Here is an 18157-nt window from a genome sequence, read left to right on the forward strand (position 1 = left end):
ATCTTATCCCTTTTGTTTTTTTGGTTGTGAAAAGGAGTAGAAGTAAGGATAGGGTTACATTGTACCTTTGGTGGGGTTGTGTATAAGATTACGATTAACAACAGCGTTATGTTGTGCTTTGAGTTTGATTGGGTTGTGCATTGGGGGTACAAATAAGGAGAGGTTTATATTTTGTCTTGGGCTTGGAACTGAGGTTTGGGCAAAGGTTCTGCTAAGAGAAAGAGGTTCGGAGCTCTGTCTAGGATTCAGTACAATGATTTATTCATAGTTTTCAATGGCCTGCAAAATACATCCTTTGTCATCACAGGTTGCTTATAATAACGCCTTCATAAATATAATTATCAATGTTTGTGTTTTTCATTATCACATACAGCACCTGGAAATGTGGTGTTTTTATTAAGAGAGATCATAGAGTGGTGTATACCTTGAGGGGTGGTGAGTTTATTCAAAATATTTTCTTCCTTGTGAAATGTTCAGAATGTCTCAGCTGAAGTTCAGAAATGTTCAGAATATCTCAGCTGAAGTTCATTCAATCTAGTTTGACTTTATGTAAGATCCTTAATGGAGAACACCTTCTAGAACAAGTGTAACCTTTGCTGTTGATATTTACAAAAAAAACACTTGTCTATTATTTCCCTTATTTAAATGGTGTTGAACAAGTCACAGTTTTAAATTATGCATGTGCTCTAAGCAAATGAACAACCATGCTTTGGCAAATAATATAGCCTGCCTTTGCGGATTATTCAAAGTGTGGCCAAATGTTTGAAGATGAGTTGGAGTGTTACAAAACGTTTACTTACATGCTGCAAATGTTTGCATTTTGTTTCTGTGACTAATCCTGCCATATACTGTTGGGCTTAGTATTCTTCAAGTTGATGTTCTCTTAGTAACCATACATTAATCTTGTCTGCCAGAACCAGTCCCATATATTTGATACTTACCTCACCACTAAACCTGTTCATGGGCAGATGATATGTGATATCCCGGTGACAATCCTTGGTGCCTAATGAAGGCTGTTTAAAAGGAATCCAGGGTTCCAGGTGCCAATACTGTTTACCATTGGATGCCCAGCTCTGATCACTTATGCCAACAGTGGTATACCTCTGGTGCTCCAAGGCTCCTGAGGGGAAAGTTCAGAATAAACCTCACCTTCCTTGGTTTCTAAGGAGGCACCTTTCTTCCCTGCTCTAAAAACATACTTGATATTGTAGAACATCCTAATGGACTTACTAGCGGGAAAGTTGTGCTGTATCGTATTGTAATTGCATTTCTATAGTGCTTTGTACCCTAGATGAGGTACCAAAGAGAATCTGACAGTGGGTAGTGTGCTACTCCAAGGGTGTCCAAAGAATAGAAGAATACATGTTTTGGGGCCAAAAGGGTTAGTGTATGGCGTTAAGCATGACTGGTCTTGGAGTGTAATTGTGTTTTTTTTTATCTTTGCACCTGTGTGTGAATTTTAAGCAAAAAGGACAGAGGGGTATGGTGCTTATGGAATAAATGCTGGTTTTGGGATGAATAAGAAGGAGCCTATTTATAAAGGTAAATCTACATGTGAGTAAATCTACATGTCTAAATGTACTCTTACACATTGGAGTCAATTTACCGCTTTTCGATCTTCACCATTTCCAAGTATAAGAGTACTCCAAAGTTTAGACTTACATGAATCCACCCTTTGAAAACAGGAGGTGAAGCCAAATATTTTCAGTGCAAAGTTACTACCTGTACCTTTTCATGTGTAGGTGTGGATCTCTGCCACCATTTCTGTAAATGGGAGTGTCTGTGAGCGGCCTTGTGTGGTACTAAACTGACTCTAAGGCTGGGCTGGAGTACATTTACTACTGTTTTGTTATCTTTAGAGCAGTAGTAACTTTAAAAGTGTAGTCTGTGAATGGCAACTATCTTATACTTTTTTGGGATGGATGCTTGTTTTAGCGTGCCCCTCTCTAAATTACTCCCTCCTTACCCCTGCCTAAACCCTTCATATTTCCTATTAGATAGTTCCCATTTTCTTGCAACTTCCCCAGTCCCTCCCAGATTTACTAATAAGAAGTAAACTTACATGTGCAGAGATATCCCATAGAAAATAAAGGAAAGGAGAATTCCACCCATAGATTAATGAAGTAAATTTTGTGGTAGGTAGCACTACCGTGGTACTACTTTCACATAGCATTAAATGCAATTTGTGAATCAAGCACAAAGTGTGTGAGTACAGCGCGGGCTATGTGAGAAGTGTTTTGATGTCTTGCATGCATGGCACAAACTGCTCTGCCCATGCCCCTACAAGTATGCATACATACACGTTGGTGTAACAGAAAGCGAAAGAAGGGATGTTGGCATGTAAGGAGATACCAACAAGCTAAAGCGAGGACTGTGCCATACAATTTATGCCCATTTACTCTAGCTCCTAGGGTCAAGGGTGCTCCCTTTGACTAAATTCTTTGGATTAAGTGTAACATCCCGTAAAATGAGGAACCCATAGCAATGGCCATTATGCAACCAGACATGATATTTGCTTCTTTTATTCTCAGAAAGACCCGTAGGAATGGGCAGTATACGACAAGAGACCATATATGGTCTGACTGGGCCACTGTGGATCAAATGGAGGAGCACTTATTGTAGGCCTAGCATAGCACAGGTCTTGAAGAGTTCAACCATTTGTGGTACAGATCGACTCATAATAATGGACATTGTATATATGTATTTGGTATTTATATAGCACAAACCTAGCCTGAAAAACCACAAACCCGTGTACAGGGTTCAAGGCAAAGACACATTCAGTATGTGCATGGAATGGTATCTGGGCTCTGAGAGAGGAAATGGACAGTTACTGTATCATGATGTAGTGTGCTTCAAGTGTTGTGTCTTTAGCTCTTTCTTAGATTGGAACACGGTTGGGGAAGTTGTGATTGATACAGTGATGTTGCTCCACATCCCTAGTGCATACATGGAGAAGGCTAGTTGCCTTGGTTTTCCTCTTTTCCTCTTCTTCATCTCCAGTCTGATGGTGTTCTGATGTGGGTGTGCCGAGAGCTACTGGTGATGCCATTGCACAACCCCTCATGGTATTACAAGGCTAATCCAGGAGTGGAAGACTAAACAGATGAGTGGGGGGCAGTGGCGCAGGCTGAGGAATCAGGCCTGCATGTGCTGATGGAGGACTGTTCATACCAAGCAATGCAGTAAATCTATGAGTGTAGCATTTAGAAGGGGATTTAGACAACAGCTTAATAAGAAAAGCAAGCTACTGTACCAGAATGCCTGGCATAGAGTAGCATGTAATTAGCATTAAACAAGGTCAGTAAGGGCATTTTGGAAGTTCAACTGGCATATTAGTGTGGACTAATTGTCTAGGTAAAGACAGCTAGTCTAGGAAAGGAACTTACTGCTAGTTCTGCAATAGTGCGCTGTTTCTTGTGTCGACTCAACAGTGGATTTGGCTTTCCTGCCACACCATCCCTGTGCCGTCTGCTGGAAATGTGCTGCAATGAAAGATGGTAAGTATGAGTAAAAGATCTCAAGTAACCAACCAAAAAAGCCATACTGTCCCGATGTGTTTCCTATTATAAAGACGCCCAACCAACTGTTTCAGGAGTACTAAGGCGATACATGGAAAAAAGAGATTAAAGCAAACGGAGGGAGATGTGATATCTCACCCATGTGAAATTAGAGCTGAGAAGAAAGTATAGCAGGTGAAACATGATTTCAGAAGAGAATGGGGTGATAACTCAACCAGGTGCTGGGGAGTTGGGGAAGTGGGGAAGGAGCAAAAGCATTTTCTTCTAGGGGACAGATTAATACTGACTCTTTGGAAGGGGTCTGAAATATCATTTTGCTAAGAATCAAGGAACTGAGCCGAGAAGCCAAGTCACTGAGAGGTAAGATAAAAGTGACTTACTCAAGGGGACACAGCAGCTCATTCCAAGGAGAGTGGGACACAGACAAAAGGAAGGTGGGAGGCATGACTATGCCCTAACAGATGGAAACAAAGCTACTCAACCAGAGGAAAGAAGAGATGTGAACCCAGATGAGTAGAAACAACATTAAACGACCCAAGCAAACACTTAATTTAACTACAAATTAGTTTGACACACAACTAAAGAAAGAAAGTAAAACTCAGCAGAGGAAAGAGGAAGGGGTTACCACCCTAAAGAAGGTAGAGAGTAGCCCTAGACGAGAACTCTAACAGACTGAGATTGAAACGAAAGGAAAGTGAAGGAGCCTTGGCTGAACAGAATAATTCTCACTGAGGATAAAGAGGTGAACTTCTTCAGGGGATGTAGAAAGTGAGGATTCGAGATAGACAGCAGATGGCAACCACTCCCTGGAGTGACCGCACAAAAGATGTCATCTTACCTGTTTGAGCTGGACTTCCGAGTTCACCTTCACGTTGCAGATCTCACAGTGGAACGTCCTCTCCTGGGTGCTTGGGTCCTGGCTTCCTTGCTCACCGTTGACAGTCAGCCCTAGTCGTGGATAGGCCTTGATTGGGCCCAGGCCGCTTCGTGCCTCCAGGATAGTTTTATGTTTTGTGCCTGTGGTAAAGAAAACACATTTAAGCATTAGGGCCTAGGCTTCCTTCAACCTTTCACAGCAAGACAAGACAAGGATCTCAGCTAGTAATCTGATGCAAGTGCGATATTTTTTGTCAAATAATTCATAAATAATGATTACACTTTACATTTAAACTACCTGGAAAAGAAAGTCAAATGGCAATTTATTAGTGATGTCACACAGAACAGATGATATACCACGGGCTTGCATTCATCAGCATTATCCATTCTTAACTTTACTATCACAACTATTGATCCTCAGCTTAAATGTGGATGCAATGTTTTACAACCTGGATTACTGAAGATGACCACTCAAACTGTATTCTTTGTTGCCAAGAACCTAAATTTTTGGAGCGCACGTCCATCATTAGCAGAAATAGGTCAAGTGTGACCACGTGGGAGTGGAAGTTACCAACTGGTGCCACTTGATGTGTAGAGTGCCTACAGATGCAGTAGTGGTAGGTGAAACCACAAAATTGTTATTCTGTGTAACAGTCATCATTTTAAGAAAACTTATGCTTGTTACCTGACATATATTTCACCAGTGTCTGGAGTGATTTTTCACCATTAAGGTATATATACACCCTGATTAACAGTTGTCACTAGAAATACCGGTGAGAGACTACTTTGAGCAGAAAAATGTCTTTAGGCTGGGGACATATTTCTAGCAAGACATTTTGAGCTTGAACCAGTCTACCGTGGCAAAAAAATCAAGCAAAACAGCATTATGGTCCTTGAGGGGAAACAAGTTTTGTGAAATACACATAGTGCATGAGTAAGGAAAATTTACTTGTTCCTTAGATGGAGCTGGGCAGGTGGTGTGGAAAATGATGTCTCTTTAGATTTACATATCAGATGCAGAAGGGTAAGCCAATATGTCCTCTCAGGTCCTAAAAAGGGTGAATCGACAGAGTGTGCCTTAGAAGCATTAAAACTTTTTTTTGTACTAACTGATTCATTTAATTATTCATATTCATCAAGTGTTTCAAATGTACCAGCCCTACCAGGTAATAAGGTTTCTAGTACGTTTTAAATTTTGTGGCAACATTTTTAGTGGACATCTAACCAACGGACCCGATAAGTAACAATACAGCAAAGGCGTCTATTCTCTGGTTAGTCTAGTAGTTCCTAACTCTCCAAACATTTCCACACATAGCAAACTAATCTAAAAGTGTGATATTTGGAATACTAATCACTCATCAGATCTTTGTTAGAACCTATAACACTGATTCTCAAGTTCCTGAAAACAGAATCCAGTCTGTCATTGCTGCTCACAAGCACCCGGAAAGAGTTTATGCTTGACAAACTGCTGTTGTGAATCTTCCAAATTGTGGTGGGACACCAGTTTGTATCACTTCATTTCCAAAGGAATAGTGCTTATTGCACCCCATTTGGAGACTGGTGAAGTCCTGGAGATGTGTGTCTCAGTCTTGCCTACGACGAGTTAGGCTCATCCAGATGATTCAGGTCAGACCACCTTGCCAGATAAACTGTTAAATACAGGAAACATTAATTCTCATCCTTACTCATGCATTCACATATATATTCTCTCTCTCTATCTCTCTCTTTCTCTCCCCTCTCCCACTTAGTAGTTATAGTTTGGTTAGAGTTCCCATAGGAGGCGTGTATTGCTAATAACTGTGGTGCTGTTTGATGAATCTTTAAGACACTTTCCCAAAAAAGTGTTTGCTCACATCAGCTATTTCCTGGAAAGTTTCATCAGGGTGATCCATTAAGTGGGGGGTGGGGTCAAGAAAAAGGGTGTCCCAAAAACGTTTTATGTTGTTTTGCCATATTATTTTCCATATGAAGTTTTGAGAAGGCATATAGAAAAAAAACTGCTGAATGGAATTACAACAAATTTGCCTGAAACTAAGAATTTTATTCAAAACTTGTGTTTTTAATTTTTTGGTGTACATCTGTTCAGCAGTTTTTGAGATATTTGCAATTAAAGAGTTCTTGATTGGTCATGAAGGGGTTAAAAAATAGGTATACCAGAGTAGTTTTCCTGCTGCAGTCCAATGGAACTCCCACGGTACCACATATTTAAAAATAAAAAAGTAATTTGCTAGGCAGAGGAAGCTTTTTTCCCTCGCTGGTCAAATCAGTCCTGCTGGACTGAGCACTCCAATTGACTGGTGGAAACACGAAGAAAAATATTGCGACCACCATTACAGGACACTTCTGATGGGGACCCAGAGGGACAACCTTCACTCAAGGGATAAACATTATTTTTTCCCCACTGTACAACCGCTGGACCCAATGCAGCCCTTTCGTGAGGTACCCCAGAGCTATTGTGGAAAAATCGCCACCAATTTTCTTATGTTTCACTTGAGCAAAAGTACGGGAGTACTGCTGTACTGCAAAAACATTTACAAAACTAAATATGAATATATGGGGTGGAGGAGCATTGGGGGTTGGCCAGCCACCAGGGGTTTGGGTGCAGGGGCTGGCCGCAGGACCCTGAGCAAGATGGAGATGAGACGTAGAAGCAATATATGAGCTGGGATTGGGAAACAACATGGAGCGCATGGGATGATGATTTTATTGGGGAAGCAGTAAACAAGAGACAGATTATAAGACTTTAACTCACGTGGATTTCTGAAGGAAAAAGTAAAAAGTAGTTCCCTGAATGTAAGCAGTGGAAGTATACAAATCATCCGATCAAAAAAGTTGTAAAGAAGCTATGCTCCCTGGCTGAGACATACACACGAGTAAGGAAAGAAAGCCATTGAATAAGAAAAGGGGCACATAAACCCACTGAATACGAAATGAGCACATTAGACCGACAAGAAAGCCATGCAACCCTAAGCAGTGGCCTGACCTTGTCAAAAATAGGTCCTCAGCAACAGACAGCTAGCAGATGTCTGTAGGGGAGAATTAAAAACTGAGCCACTTCTGAGGAGTTCCCCTCACTTGCATGCTGCTCATTAGGACACCAGGGCCCATATTTATATTTTTTTAGCGCCGCATTTGCGTCATTTTTTGACGCAAAAGCGGCGCAAACTTGCAAAATAAAATTGAGGCCCATATTTATACTTTTTTAGCCCCGCATTTCCGCCATTTTTTATGCAAAAACGGTGCAAACTTACAAAACAGAATTGTATTTTGTAAGTTTGCACCATTTTTGCGTCAAAAAATGGCGCAAATGGGGCGCTAAAAAGTATAAATATGGGCCCAGGTCCGTGCGACTGAGAATGAGGTTAGGAGGAAAGTGAAAAGAGGAGCGCTGTCTGGACTGAAACAACTCACAATATCATTACTCATAATAATAAATTCGCCCACGTCGGTTTTCACCCGCTGATAGGAAAAGATAAAATACTGTTTTTCTCAGGCATGCTGAGAGCTAATGTTCCCGCGCTCGCCTGGCCTCTCTAGGGGAGGAAGGAGGCTGCGATATTTTACGCACATTAAAAAAAATCTGAGATGATGGTTGGGTGGGAGAATGATCCCTGGTGGGAATGTAACGCTCATTTTCTGCTGGCGGCCGCAGCCAACGGGATCTCATCTGCAAGCCTCGGCACATTGCCAGCAGCTGTCATCTGCAAGCCTCGGCACACTGCCAGCAGCTGTTGAGCCTCCACGTCCAGGCTGTCAGGTCAGGGAACACCACTCGCCTTTCACTCAGCACTTTACTGACCTTGGTCTCGAGGGCTTCTGTCACGAGACAGGAAACCGAGCGTGACCGACATGGGCTACAATAGTGCAAGCTTCCCTCACACATGAACAGCTGCAGCACTGGAAGCAGCACCATGAGTTCCACCCAGAGAAAACCAATATAGTGCCGACAGAAGCAATTCCTGCTTCCTTTTTCTGTACAACAGGGACGACACAGACAGCGGCGTCAGTACAAACTTCCCTTACAGACAGAAGAGGTACAGCACAGAATCCGCAGCATAAGCTTCGAAGCTACCCAAAACAAAAGCTGCTCAGCAGTTTCAGTGGTACTCATATTGTGCACAGATACCTACCAGGAATAATGGTGTCCGTGGCAAAGACGCATGAGGTGCTCTCCTTGTCACATTAACACACCACCCCTCTATTGCTGTCACTACTTAAAATAACACCCCCCACACCTGTTTTCTGCAAATAATTTTAACGGCCTGGGGTAGAAATCCCATGGCAGTTTTAAAAGCATATGTTTGGAAAATAGGTCTACAGATGTTTTGTAAAAGGAGCAGGGAATTCCAGCTGCACTCTGTTAGGCTGACATAATGGATAACGTGTGACAACAAACGTTATTTGAACCAATAATAGGTAGGGGAAGGCATCAGGCTGTGTCTTCTACCTATAAATGTACTTGTTTGTGAACACCAATCAAAAAATGGGGAAATCTGTACAGGCTGATGATTTCAGACTGCAGGAACTTCCCATATACCTACCTACATACCTACCTAAAAACATATCACCAGTGATATCCTCTAGCGTCAATCGTACTCGCACAAGATAGGTAGAAGGCAGAAAGATCCTGGGCCTCACCACCGGGAGGGGGTATCAACATCCTACACTCTACATGCTATAGGTTACAAAATACTGTATTGTTCTACAAAAACATCGGAGCCAGAATTGACTAAAAATTGTAAAAGTAAATCTACATGGTACCTATTTAGTGAAGATTTACTATTCTGAACTCCACATGCATATAGACCATGACGAAATACACATCTTCAAGGTACATGGAGGTGGAATTAAGAATAGAAACTCTACACGTATCTGTATGTAGTACCTTTGTGATAATCCGGGAGTCAGTTTCTGGACACAATATCTTTGTGAGAAGATATTTTTGTGCTTGATATTCTGACATTCGACTGTCCAGGTTACCCACTCTCACAGGAGCCAGGTGGGCAGTCTGTAGAAACCACCCGTTACCCCCCACATAACTTTGTTGGGAAGACCCTTTACTCCCAACGGCACTAGAAAGCCTTGGGACTTGCAAAGGTTGTCACACAGAACAGCTGTGCAGTATAACATTGCTACAATCCTGTTTAGCCCATGCCATAAGAGACTGCATTCAACAGGTTGACTAACCCCCTCTGCCAAGGGCACTGTAGTGCTCTGGACAGGGAATGACGTACCTTTATTGTGAGCTTCCAGCTGCGACAAGGAGTTCACTGCCACTTTGCAGAGCGAGCAGTAGAGCAGCTTCTTGGCCTTGTCTTCCTCTGGCTCGGGGGTACTCCCTGGCTTCTCCGTGGTCCCATTGGTGCTGGGAAGCAGGGTGACCGAAGACTCCATCTCTTCAAGGTCGCACTGAGCTACCTCAGTTGGTGAGTCAGCTATCGGTTCCGAGGCGGGGGGTACAAAGGTGGGTGGGGTAGTCACCAGTGTGGGTGGGCCTGGCAGCTGTATGGGGGAATCTGGCAAAGACGGTGGCGCTGAGGGTGTCATCGCTAAGGCCAGCCCATTTTGTTGCTCTGCTGCAAGATGAATGAGAAAATAAATTTGGGTTAAGAGCTGGAATAATTTAGCCACAAAACCAGGATCTTCTACAACAAGAAAGGCTTTACACTTTAGTCTGATTTTACATTTATTGTTTTATAAATATGATGCTTATTTCCCTCACCAGTCCCAAATATGTCTCCTTCTCAGATGTCTATAAGTAATTAACAGCTTGTGCAGTGATTTGATGACACTTTTATTATTAAGTAATACATTTAATATGAAAAGTGTAAACTGCAGGGCAGGTGCGTCCAACAAAGGTCCAGATCCATGCCAGATTTTCGCGATAACCACCGAATGCGTAAATGAGTACCATTTTGATTCACTGCATGTGGGTATCATGATAACATGGACTGGAGTCTGTGCTCCTGTACCTGCTTTGAGCATCCTTGTTGCAGAGGCACCTGACGATGGAAAACCGTATTTTATTGTCATTTTTCATGTATGATATGATTTGTCCTTGTTGTTCAAGGCATGGGTCCAAAAGTGCTTGCGATTTCCCTCTGGCTGCCCTCTGACATAGACATCTATCATACATCCTGAAAGGTCTGCAGTTAAAGTCCATTCAATTTTGGTGCCACACACAGAAAAGGCACCATCATGGATCTGGCGTTCATAATCCCCAAAGTGTGATGAAGAAAGATCCTCTGGCAGGCAATATTGTGCAACACTTCCACTAAAGAGCCCTATGTATAGCAGTGAAGGAATGTTATGGACCTGTGGAAAAAAATCATGGTGGCAGATAAAATATTCTGAAAATGTCACCAAATCATGTTAGACTGAATCCGATGTCATAGGGGGGGATTGTCTCATGAGGCCCATTGAGCAAGACACCAACAAGATGAAACCGTTCACATTTTCTAGGTCTGTGTCGACTGCACAGATGATAAGCACACCCTTTGCTGAAAAAATACTTTGAGGTGCCTTTTTGTCCACACCTGACAACTCGTGGCTTGTTATGACCAGTCTCTTTCAGGGATGAACTCACAAATTAGTCAATCACATCTTATTGTCAGCCTTGGGGACTGTTTCTCTCTAACCTGATGGTGCTGGCTGTTACAGTGTACCTTTCCACCTCCACTGTGTGCTTGCATTGAACTGCAGCAGGACTACCTCACAACTCTCTGTAACAGCACTATTTTTTGTTGCCTAAAAACAAATTACAGGCTCCATTGCCCTCTATTCACTAATCTGTCAAAAGCACTACAATGAAAACTCACTCCCTTGTTATCTGACAGTGTTAGACCTAGCATCCTTAGTGTGGTTTCCCCTGTCTTTTTGCCGCTAACACCAATATTTCTGAATGTGTGCTGGATTTAGTTTTTGCTGGTTTTGGTACACTGAGCACATTAACAATGCTGATGAGTGCTAAAGTGCAAGTGCTCCCTGTGTAATTTGTGATTATTATTGGTTACCCATGATTGTCATATTTAATCTACTGGTAAGTTCCTAGTAAAGTGCACTGTGTGTGCCAGGGATGGTAAATCAAATCCTACTAGTGGGACTGCAGTGCCACCCACACGAGTAGCCCGGCAAACCTGGCTCAGACCCGCCACTGTAGTGTCTGTGAGTGTATTTTTAAACTGCCATGTCGACCTGGCATATCCACCCACTTGCCAGGCCCCACACTTTTCCTTTTAGAGCATGTAAGGTACCCTTATGGTAGCCTCATGGACAGGGTGCAGTGTATGTGAAAGGTAGGACATGTACTGGTGAGTTTTACATGTCCTAGTAGAGAAATACTGCTAAAAACGTGTCTCACTATTGCAAGGCCTATCTCTCCCATAGGTTATCATTGAAGCTGCCTTGCAACACCTTACAAGTGTAGCTTTCAATTGGCAAGGGATAAAGATTTGGAATTTGAGTTCCCTGAACACAGAATTAAAAGATACACATTTTAGTGAAGGTGGTTTTTAAATTTTGTGTTTGAAATACCACTTTTGCATTGTCTTGCTTTACCATTCTGTGTCTCTGCCTTCCTCTTGAACTGATGTCTGGTTTAAACTGACAGGGGCTAGTCGTGCATACGCTTTAGACAGTCACACACAGGGAGCTGAGGTGTGCCCTGCATATCCTGATGGCTGATATGTCTTCCTGAGCTAGAGTAGTGGAAGGAGTTGTCACTGACACCTGACTAGGGCTGTGCCTGTCCTCTCACAATGCTGTTTCCACCCCCTTGACTTCATCTGGAGCCAGGGAAAGGCAGGATCATGTGAACAACAAAGACTTACCTTTGAAGTATGCCTACTTCAAAGGCCAAAATGAGTATAAGTATTGGAATACTGTCCCTTTGCTTTGTGTTGCTTTGTTGGGTTGGCATGCACTTGCTGCTTCTGCTTTGGAGAGGGCAAGGAATGGACTTTGCTGTGTATCCTGCTTGTGAAGGTTCTCTAAGGGCTTGTGTTTGCTTGCCTCCTGTTGGAAGTCTCCGGGCCAGAGAATATGTCACCTGCAGCACCCCAGAGCTCCGCTGCTGGGAGTTCTGACTTGCTAAGTTGTACCCATTCCAGTTCTGGGCCTTTGGTGTGTGTCCCTGCTGCAAAAATCTACAAAATCTATGCATTGCTCCTACAGCTCCTGTCTTTCCGACGCAACACCACTATGAGGGAGAAATTTCCATGTATCAACGATGTATGGCCAAAGAAATCAATGCAGCGTCTGTGTGCAGCAGAAAGAACCACCACCGCCTGAGTCCAGCACCCCAATTCTCTGATGCCTGAGGCCCTGCACTGACTCTGACGCAGGTCCTGCTGTGCAGCTGAAAGAATCAACGCATCGCTGGACCGTGGCTGCGGAAATCGATGCAGTGCCACGTGCTTGGGAAAGGGCGTTTTGTGTCACTGGGGACAAACAGAAATATTATAACATTGTTCTGGCGAGGTAAGACAAGCAAAGGGGAGGAACATTTAATCTTTACTTAAAATTCGACACTCTGCGCTTCATTAGAATTCCTGGAAGATCTCAGCTGTGATGAAACTATGAGATTGGTTTGAACTTCTCTGTAGGAACTCTCTTTATACATTCTATTGAAGCTAGGACCGGAAACTCCCTTGCGGGGTGTTTATAACAAGACAAAAAACATTTGTTGTGTGACCTGAAGAAGGTGGGTGACTGTCTGGTCATGAGGCACCGAAACGTGAGTTGGCACGAATCTGAGGTGTGATATGGCATTCTCCTTTCTGTGAACCCCAAAAATTATGACTTATGATGCTCTACCTCAGGATCGATGGACGTTGACGATGGTTAATACAAGGATGTACTAAACACATTTTAAATGAACTTTTTGGAGCTTAACAATACTGTAATTCTGAGATTAGAAAATGTGTTGAATCCTTGTATTTAAAATTGTGTATTATATTTGTTCATATTAGTTTTGTATGATCGAAGGGGGGATCTCATTAAGAAGAATGGTCCTGTCAGCATCAATTTATAGGTTTTATTTGGTACGAATTATGTGAGAGTGGTGCGATTGGTATGTTTTATGGTTGTATCCACTAAGGAGTTTACTATTTAGGTCCTACAATTTAATTAAACTACGATGAATTAAGTTATTAAAGTATTATGACGAATATAATTAAATACAATTATATTTCTGTGAGCTCTGATGATTCTATGCATTATGCTTGACCTGCTGTTATTTGTATAGTGGGGGGATTTCACTTTAGTGAAACCATTTTTGGAGGTGGGTTGCTTTTTTTGTTTTTATGCCTGTTTGCCACCGGATCGACCTTCTGGGCATCTGGATTTCCACACATCACACCTGTGCACCAAAGTTTCCAACGTAGCGCTGCAGAAAGGAACTGCCTAGGAACTCTATGTCTCGCTTACCCTTAAAATCTGGATTTGACGCAACACTTCTGTGTGCAGCAGAACTGACGCATCACCTCCTCGTGGACTCTGGAACCGATGCATCCCTGTGCTTTTCAGCGCTTTCTTCCTTTGCGGCTGTTCTGCTTTGGATTTTGACTCACTCAAAGGTAGTGAGTGTAAGATCCCTACATCCACAGATTCTATGGACAGAATTGCTTAAACCTTTAAAGGGTCATATTGTGAGTTCTATATGTTGTATTTTTTTTGTTCTGGACTTGGTTTGTTTAGATAAAGATTGTTTATTTTCTTAACTGGTGTGGTGTCCATTTGTAGTGTTTTCACTGTCTTACCATGTGTGTTATGTACAACTGCTTTACACATTGCCTCTTAAATAAGCCTGATTGCTTGTGCCAAGCTACCCAGTGTGGTGAGCAGGGGTTGTTTTAGTTGTGTTATACCCTTACCCTGATTAGAAGGAAGGGACCCTACTTGGACAGTTTGCAAGCCACTGCCAACTAGAGATGCCCCATTTCTAAAAGACACCTAAACTTAAAAACGAACTGTACCGAAGGCAAGATAGCCCTCCATACAGATAACCTTTCTTTTCTTTTTGTGGCTTCAATGTGATTGTGCTGCGTGGATTAGGATATTAATCCAAGGCATTTTGGGTATATCAATGTTTACTGAAGTAAAATTATGACCAAAAGAGAATCCTCCTGTAACAGTACCTTGCTGGTGCACAGGTAAAATGCAGTATCGCTCAATAAAGAACCTCTTCTACCCATGCTGAGGCAAAGTTCAGTAGTGTCTCAGATGGACGTGTGCCTCTTTCACCATGCAGGGCTCAAAGCAGCACTTCTACAATGGGAAGGAAGAGTGAGCCTTAAACAAGGCCCAGAAACTGGGTCGGCGCCAGATGAGCTGTTTCATTCTTTCCCTGCCAAGCCCAATGATAGGCCCCTTCACATCGACATGACACAATTAATTGTAGAGTGTGAGCTTTAACAGCAGTACAGAAATAACGTACCAGAGTGTAGTCCACCGTCCCTTTATGTACACATCTCCGAGAGCCAAGAACTAAAAATATATACCAAGGACAAAATAAATGAGGTGACATATAAAGATGAAAAGAAAGACTCGCCTGTGTAACCTACGCAATTATGATGTGAGGACTCATGTCAAAGCAGCCTTAAAGCAGTGTAAGTGGGGTTCCCCCACACATCCATTGACTCCACCATTTCCAAACACCTGACAGTCAGGATATATTTAAGGTAACATAATTTCACAGCTTTTCAAATGCTCAAAATTAAGTCATTTGCGCTAAAAGGGGGTGGGGTGACAAGGCATGCGCTGCGTGGAAAACATTCACCAGCTGGATGAGGTATGTGTCATCGGAAGGAAGGCAAGAGGCAACATCTGCCGAACAAGGACACCAATAAATAAAAACATATGGTTACATCACTGCCACCCCGAAGGCTCTATTCTGGCTGCCCTCCTAGACTGCACTTTCCAAAACCTGCTGCATCACTTACAGCTCAAAACAAATCAGTGCGCTAGCATAACTGGCTGACTGACTACCGTAGGTGGCCAACAGTACAGAGGGAGCCAAGTCCTTGACAGCCTCAAAACCAAGATATGCAAAATTATAACCATGAGTCCAGCCTTCTTCTATGAAGCGAAGATCTTGAAAACATCCCTCCACACATCATGCTTCAACTAGCATTCCTATAGCTCAAAGGAACAAAGACCTATTTCTTCGGGCAGAAACAAACTGCCTTTCGACAAAGACCCTACCAGCTCTTCAGACCATTGGTCCAGCCATGCCTGCCCTCTGCCATCCTTAATGGATTTAAGGATCTCGCATATAGCTTCCTCTCCTCTACTTATTTTCCTCCTATGCCCCATTACACACACATCTGTGCACTAAAGCAACATTCATCCAAGCATACATATCAGTGTTAGAGTAGTGCAAGTTTTTAATTCTAACAGGAGACAAGATGAAAAAGTATTCAGGGTAATTTGCCAATCCTACAGCATCAGTGCATCACCATTCCTTTTCGCACAAACACCACCATCACTACATACGTGCAGAACTAGTATATTTCACTCCAATTAAATTAGAATTTAGGTGGTTCCCACACAAAGGCATTATTGAGGAAAAATATATTCACTGAAAAAAACAAAGGTTACAGGGATGTTATAGGTTGACGCTTTACCTATACAAAACCATAGACCTATGTTAAGAAACTATAACTTATGGTCTAAAGTTACATAACAACACAAGTTAGTTTCTTCAGATAAGTATAACTATAACTGCTGAATTTCTATGGTTTTCCATGGGTAAAATATCAACTCAACTGTAACGTCTAAGGAACAATTGTTTTTTTCAGTGAGTTTGTATGTTTTTTTAACACAAAGTATTATCTATTTACTGCATGCTAATACAAACACTGCCGTGCAGTCGGGGTGAGCCACAGGGCCTGGCTTGTGTGCAGGGCCCACAGCCAACACCCCACATGCACCCAACCCTACCCTGCGCATGGCTTTTGGCTGCACGTAGCACATTTTGGTGAGGGAGTGGTTTTTTTTCATAATTTTTTGGATCTGCGGATTCTTAACGAGTCTACACTGGGGGGTCACAATGAAGCTGTGGATCAGCCCCAAAAAAAATTCTTCTGGCAATTGTTTGCCACAAGGGGTCCCTAAGAGAGCTCTCGATCTCTCCTATGTCAAGATACCTGTATCCTGACCCCTTATGTAATCTTTTCATTTCCAACCCCCCTGCCCACCCACCCCCTCACCCCACTGGCCCAATGCAAGAAAGAAAACGGCAGCCACAACTTTCCTCTCTGGTTGCAGTCAGCCAATCAGGGCCTTGCTTTTCCTCTGCATCCGGGGGTCCTCCGCAAGTGGAACAGAAGGGTTCGCATTCCCAAAATAAATAACTCCAAAATGATTGAACAGATTTACACAGAATAACAAAAAGGGCTGTTTCTTGATCAGGAGCTAGCTTTCTGCCAAATTTGGTGTAATTCTGTCCAGCGGTTCGGGCATAGTTGTGTCTGAATCCCTATGGGAAGACACATTTTGGGAACCCGCCCTTTTTCTCAGTCCCCGTTTGAGCAGCTAAAGTGACTTGCATACTAGTTTTGGAAATTTTGGGAAGAGTCGTTAAACGGCATCAAAGTTATTAGCAAAACAAAAAACGCTTTTCCTATGGAAACTAGGTCCTAACTATAATTACCTAGAGATATATATGTATATACACATTACCTACTGACAGTCACCACAAGTTAGCTATAGTTAGGACCATGTTTCCAAAGAAAAAACGTTTTTTGGCTTGCCTGTATCTTTGGCACTGTTTTACGTATCTTCACAAAATGTTCCTAAAAAAGTGTGAAGGTGAATCTTGTTGCGCACGGAAAATTTTGGGGTAGGCCAAGAAAAAAAGGAGGTGGGGAGAGAGTTAAAAAAAGTTGTTTACCATATTAATTCCCATAGGACCTTTGGACATGACTACAGCCCGAACCACTGGATGGAATTACAGCAAATTTGGCATTTTCGCATATTTGGTGTAAATCCATTCAGTTGTTTTTGAGAAATTAAAAGGGAAATAAATTTGTAAATCTAGAGACACGGATCTTTCATGATGTATTCGAGAATAATGATGAGCTTGTGAAGGGAAATGCACAGCTCTGATTGGCTGCCAATACTTCAAACCAGGAAGTGTTGGCAGCCATCTTGGGACTCGGCTTCAGTCGAGTCCCACAAAAAAAAGTAAATTAAAAAGACAAGGGGTTAGGATAGAGTCACTCTAACCCCTTAGCGCTGGTGTTCCATAGAGACCCCTAGGGCTAAAAACATTTTTTTCCCACTTCTGCTGTGAATTTGCAACAAAGCTATTACACAGGAATTTAAAAAAAAAAAAGAATCAAGCATGGGCTCCCGTGCTTTTTTTTTTTCAAGCCCCAGGGTGGCCCAGGTACCAGGGGCATTCACAATTTCTATGCCGGGCAGGCGTGCAGCCTGGGGCACTTTGAATATACAATGGAGGGCCCCCCGCATCCCAGGGGACCACCTCCTGCCTGTGGCTTCAATGCAAACTGATTGCGGGGACCCTCATGACCCCTCCCCCCCCCCCCAAAACCCCAGGGACCACCGCCTCCCTGGGGCACTTATCTAATTGAGTCCAGGGGAGGGAGGGTGCGACCCCCGCAGCTCCAGCGACCTCCACCTCCCTGGGGCTGAAATGTAATTTCATGCGCGGAGCTGCGTGCCCCCCAGAATCCCAGGGATAGCTACCTTCTTTGCCTTGCACTATAACAGGTGAATTTCTATGGTTTTGTAAGTTTAGA

General features: G+C 42.8%; 1 protein-coding gene across 4 annotated transcripts in view; it reads right to left on the reverse strand.

Moving 5' to 3' along the window:
• ZNF385A (zinc finger protein 385A) overlaps positions 1–18157 on the reverse strand; it is a 413082-nt gene that overhangs the window by 4691 nt on the left and 390234 nt on the right. For all 4 annotated transcript variants that reach the window (XM_069231020.1, XM_069231019.1, XM_069231022.1 and 1 more), the window contains 3 exons: positions 9629–9970; positions 4357–4535; positions 3387–3482 (listed from right to left, as the gene is read on the reverse strand). In XM_069231020.1, coding sequence (XP_069087121.1) covers positions 3387–3482; positions 4357–4535; positions 9629–9970 — 617 coding nt within the window. The remainder of the gene's footprint in view (positions 1–3386; positions 3483–4356; positions 4536–9628; positions 9971–18157) is intronic.

The sequence above is a fragment of the Pleurodeles waltl genome, chromosome 4_2 (genome assembly GCF_031143425.1).
Source record: "Pleurodeles waltl isolate 20211129_DDA chromosome 4_2, aPleWal1.hap1.20221129, whole genome shotgun sequence".
Classification (NCBI taxonomy): domain Eukaryota; kingdom Metazoa; phylum Chordata; class Amphibia; order Caudata; family Salamandridae; genus Pleurodeles; species Pleurodeles waltl.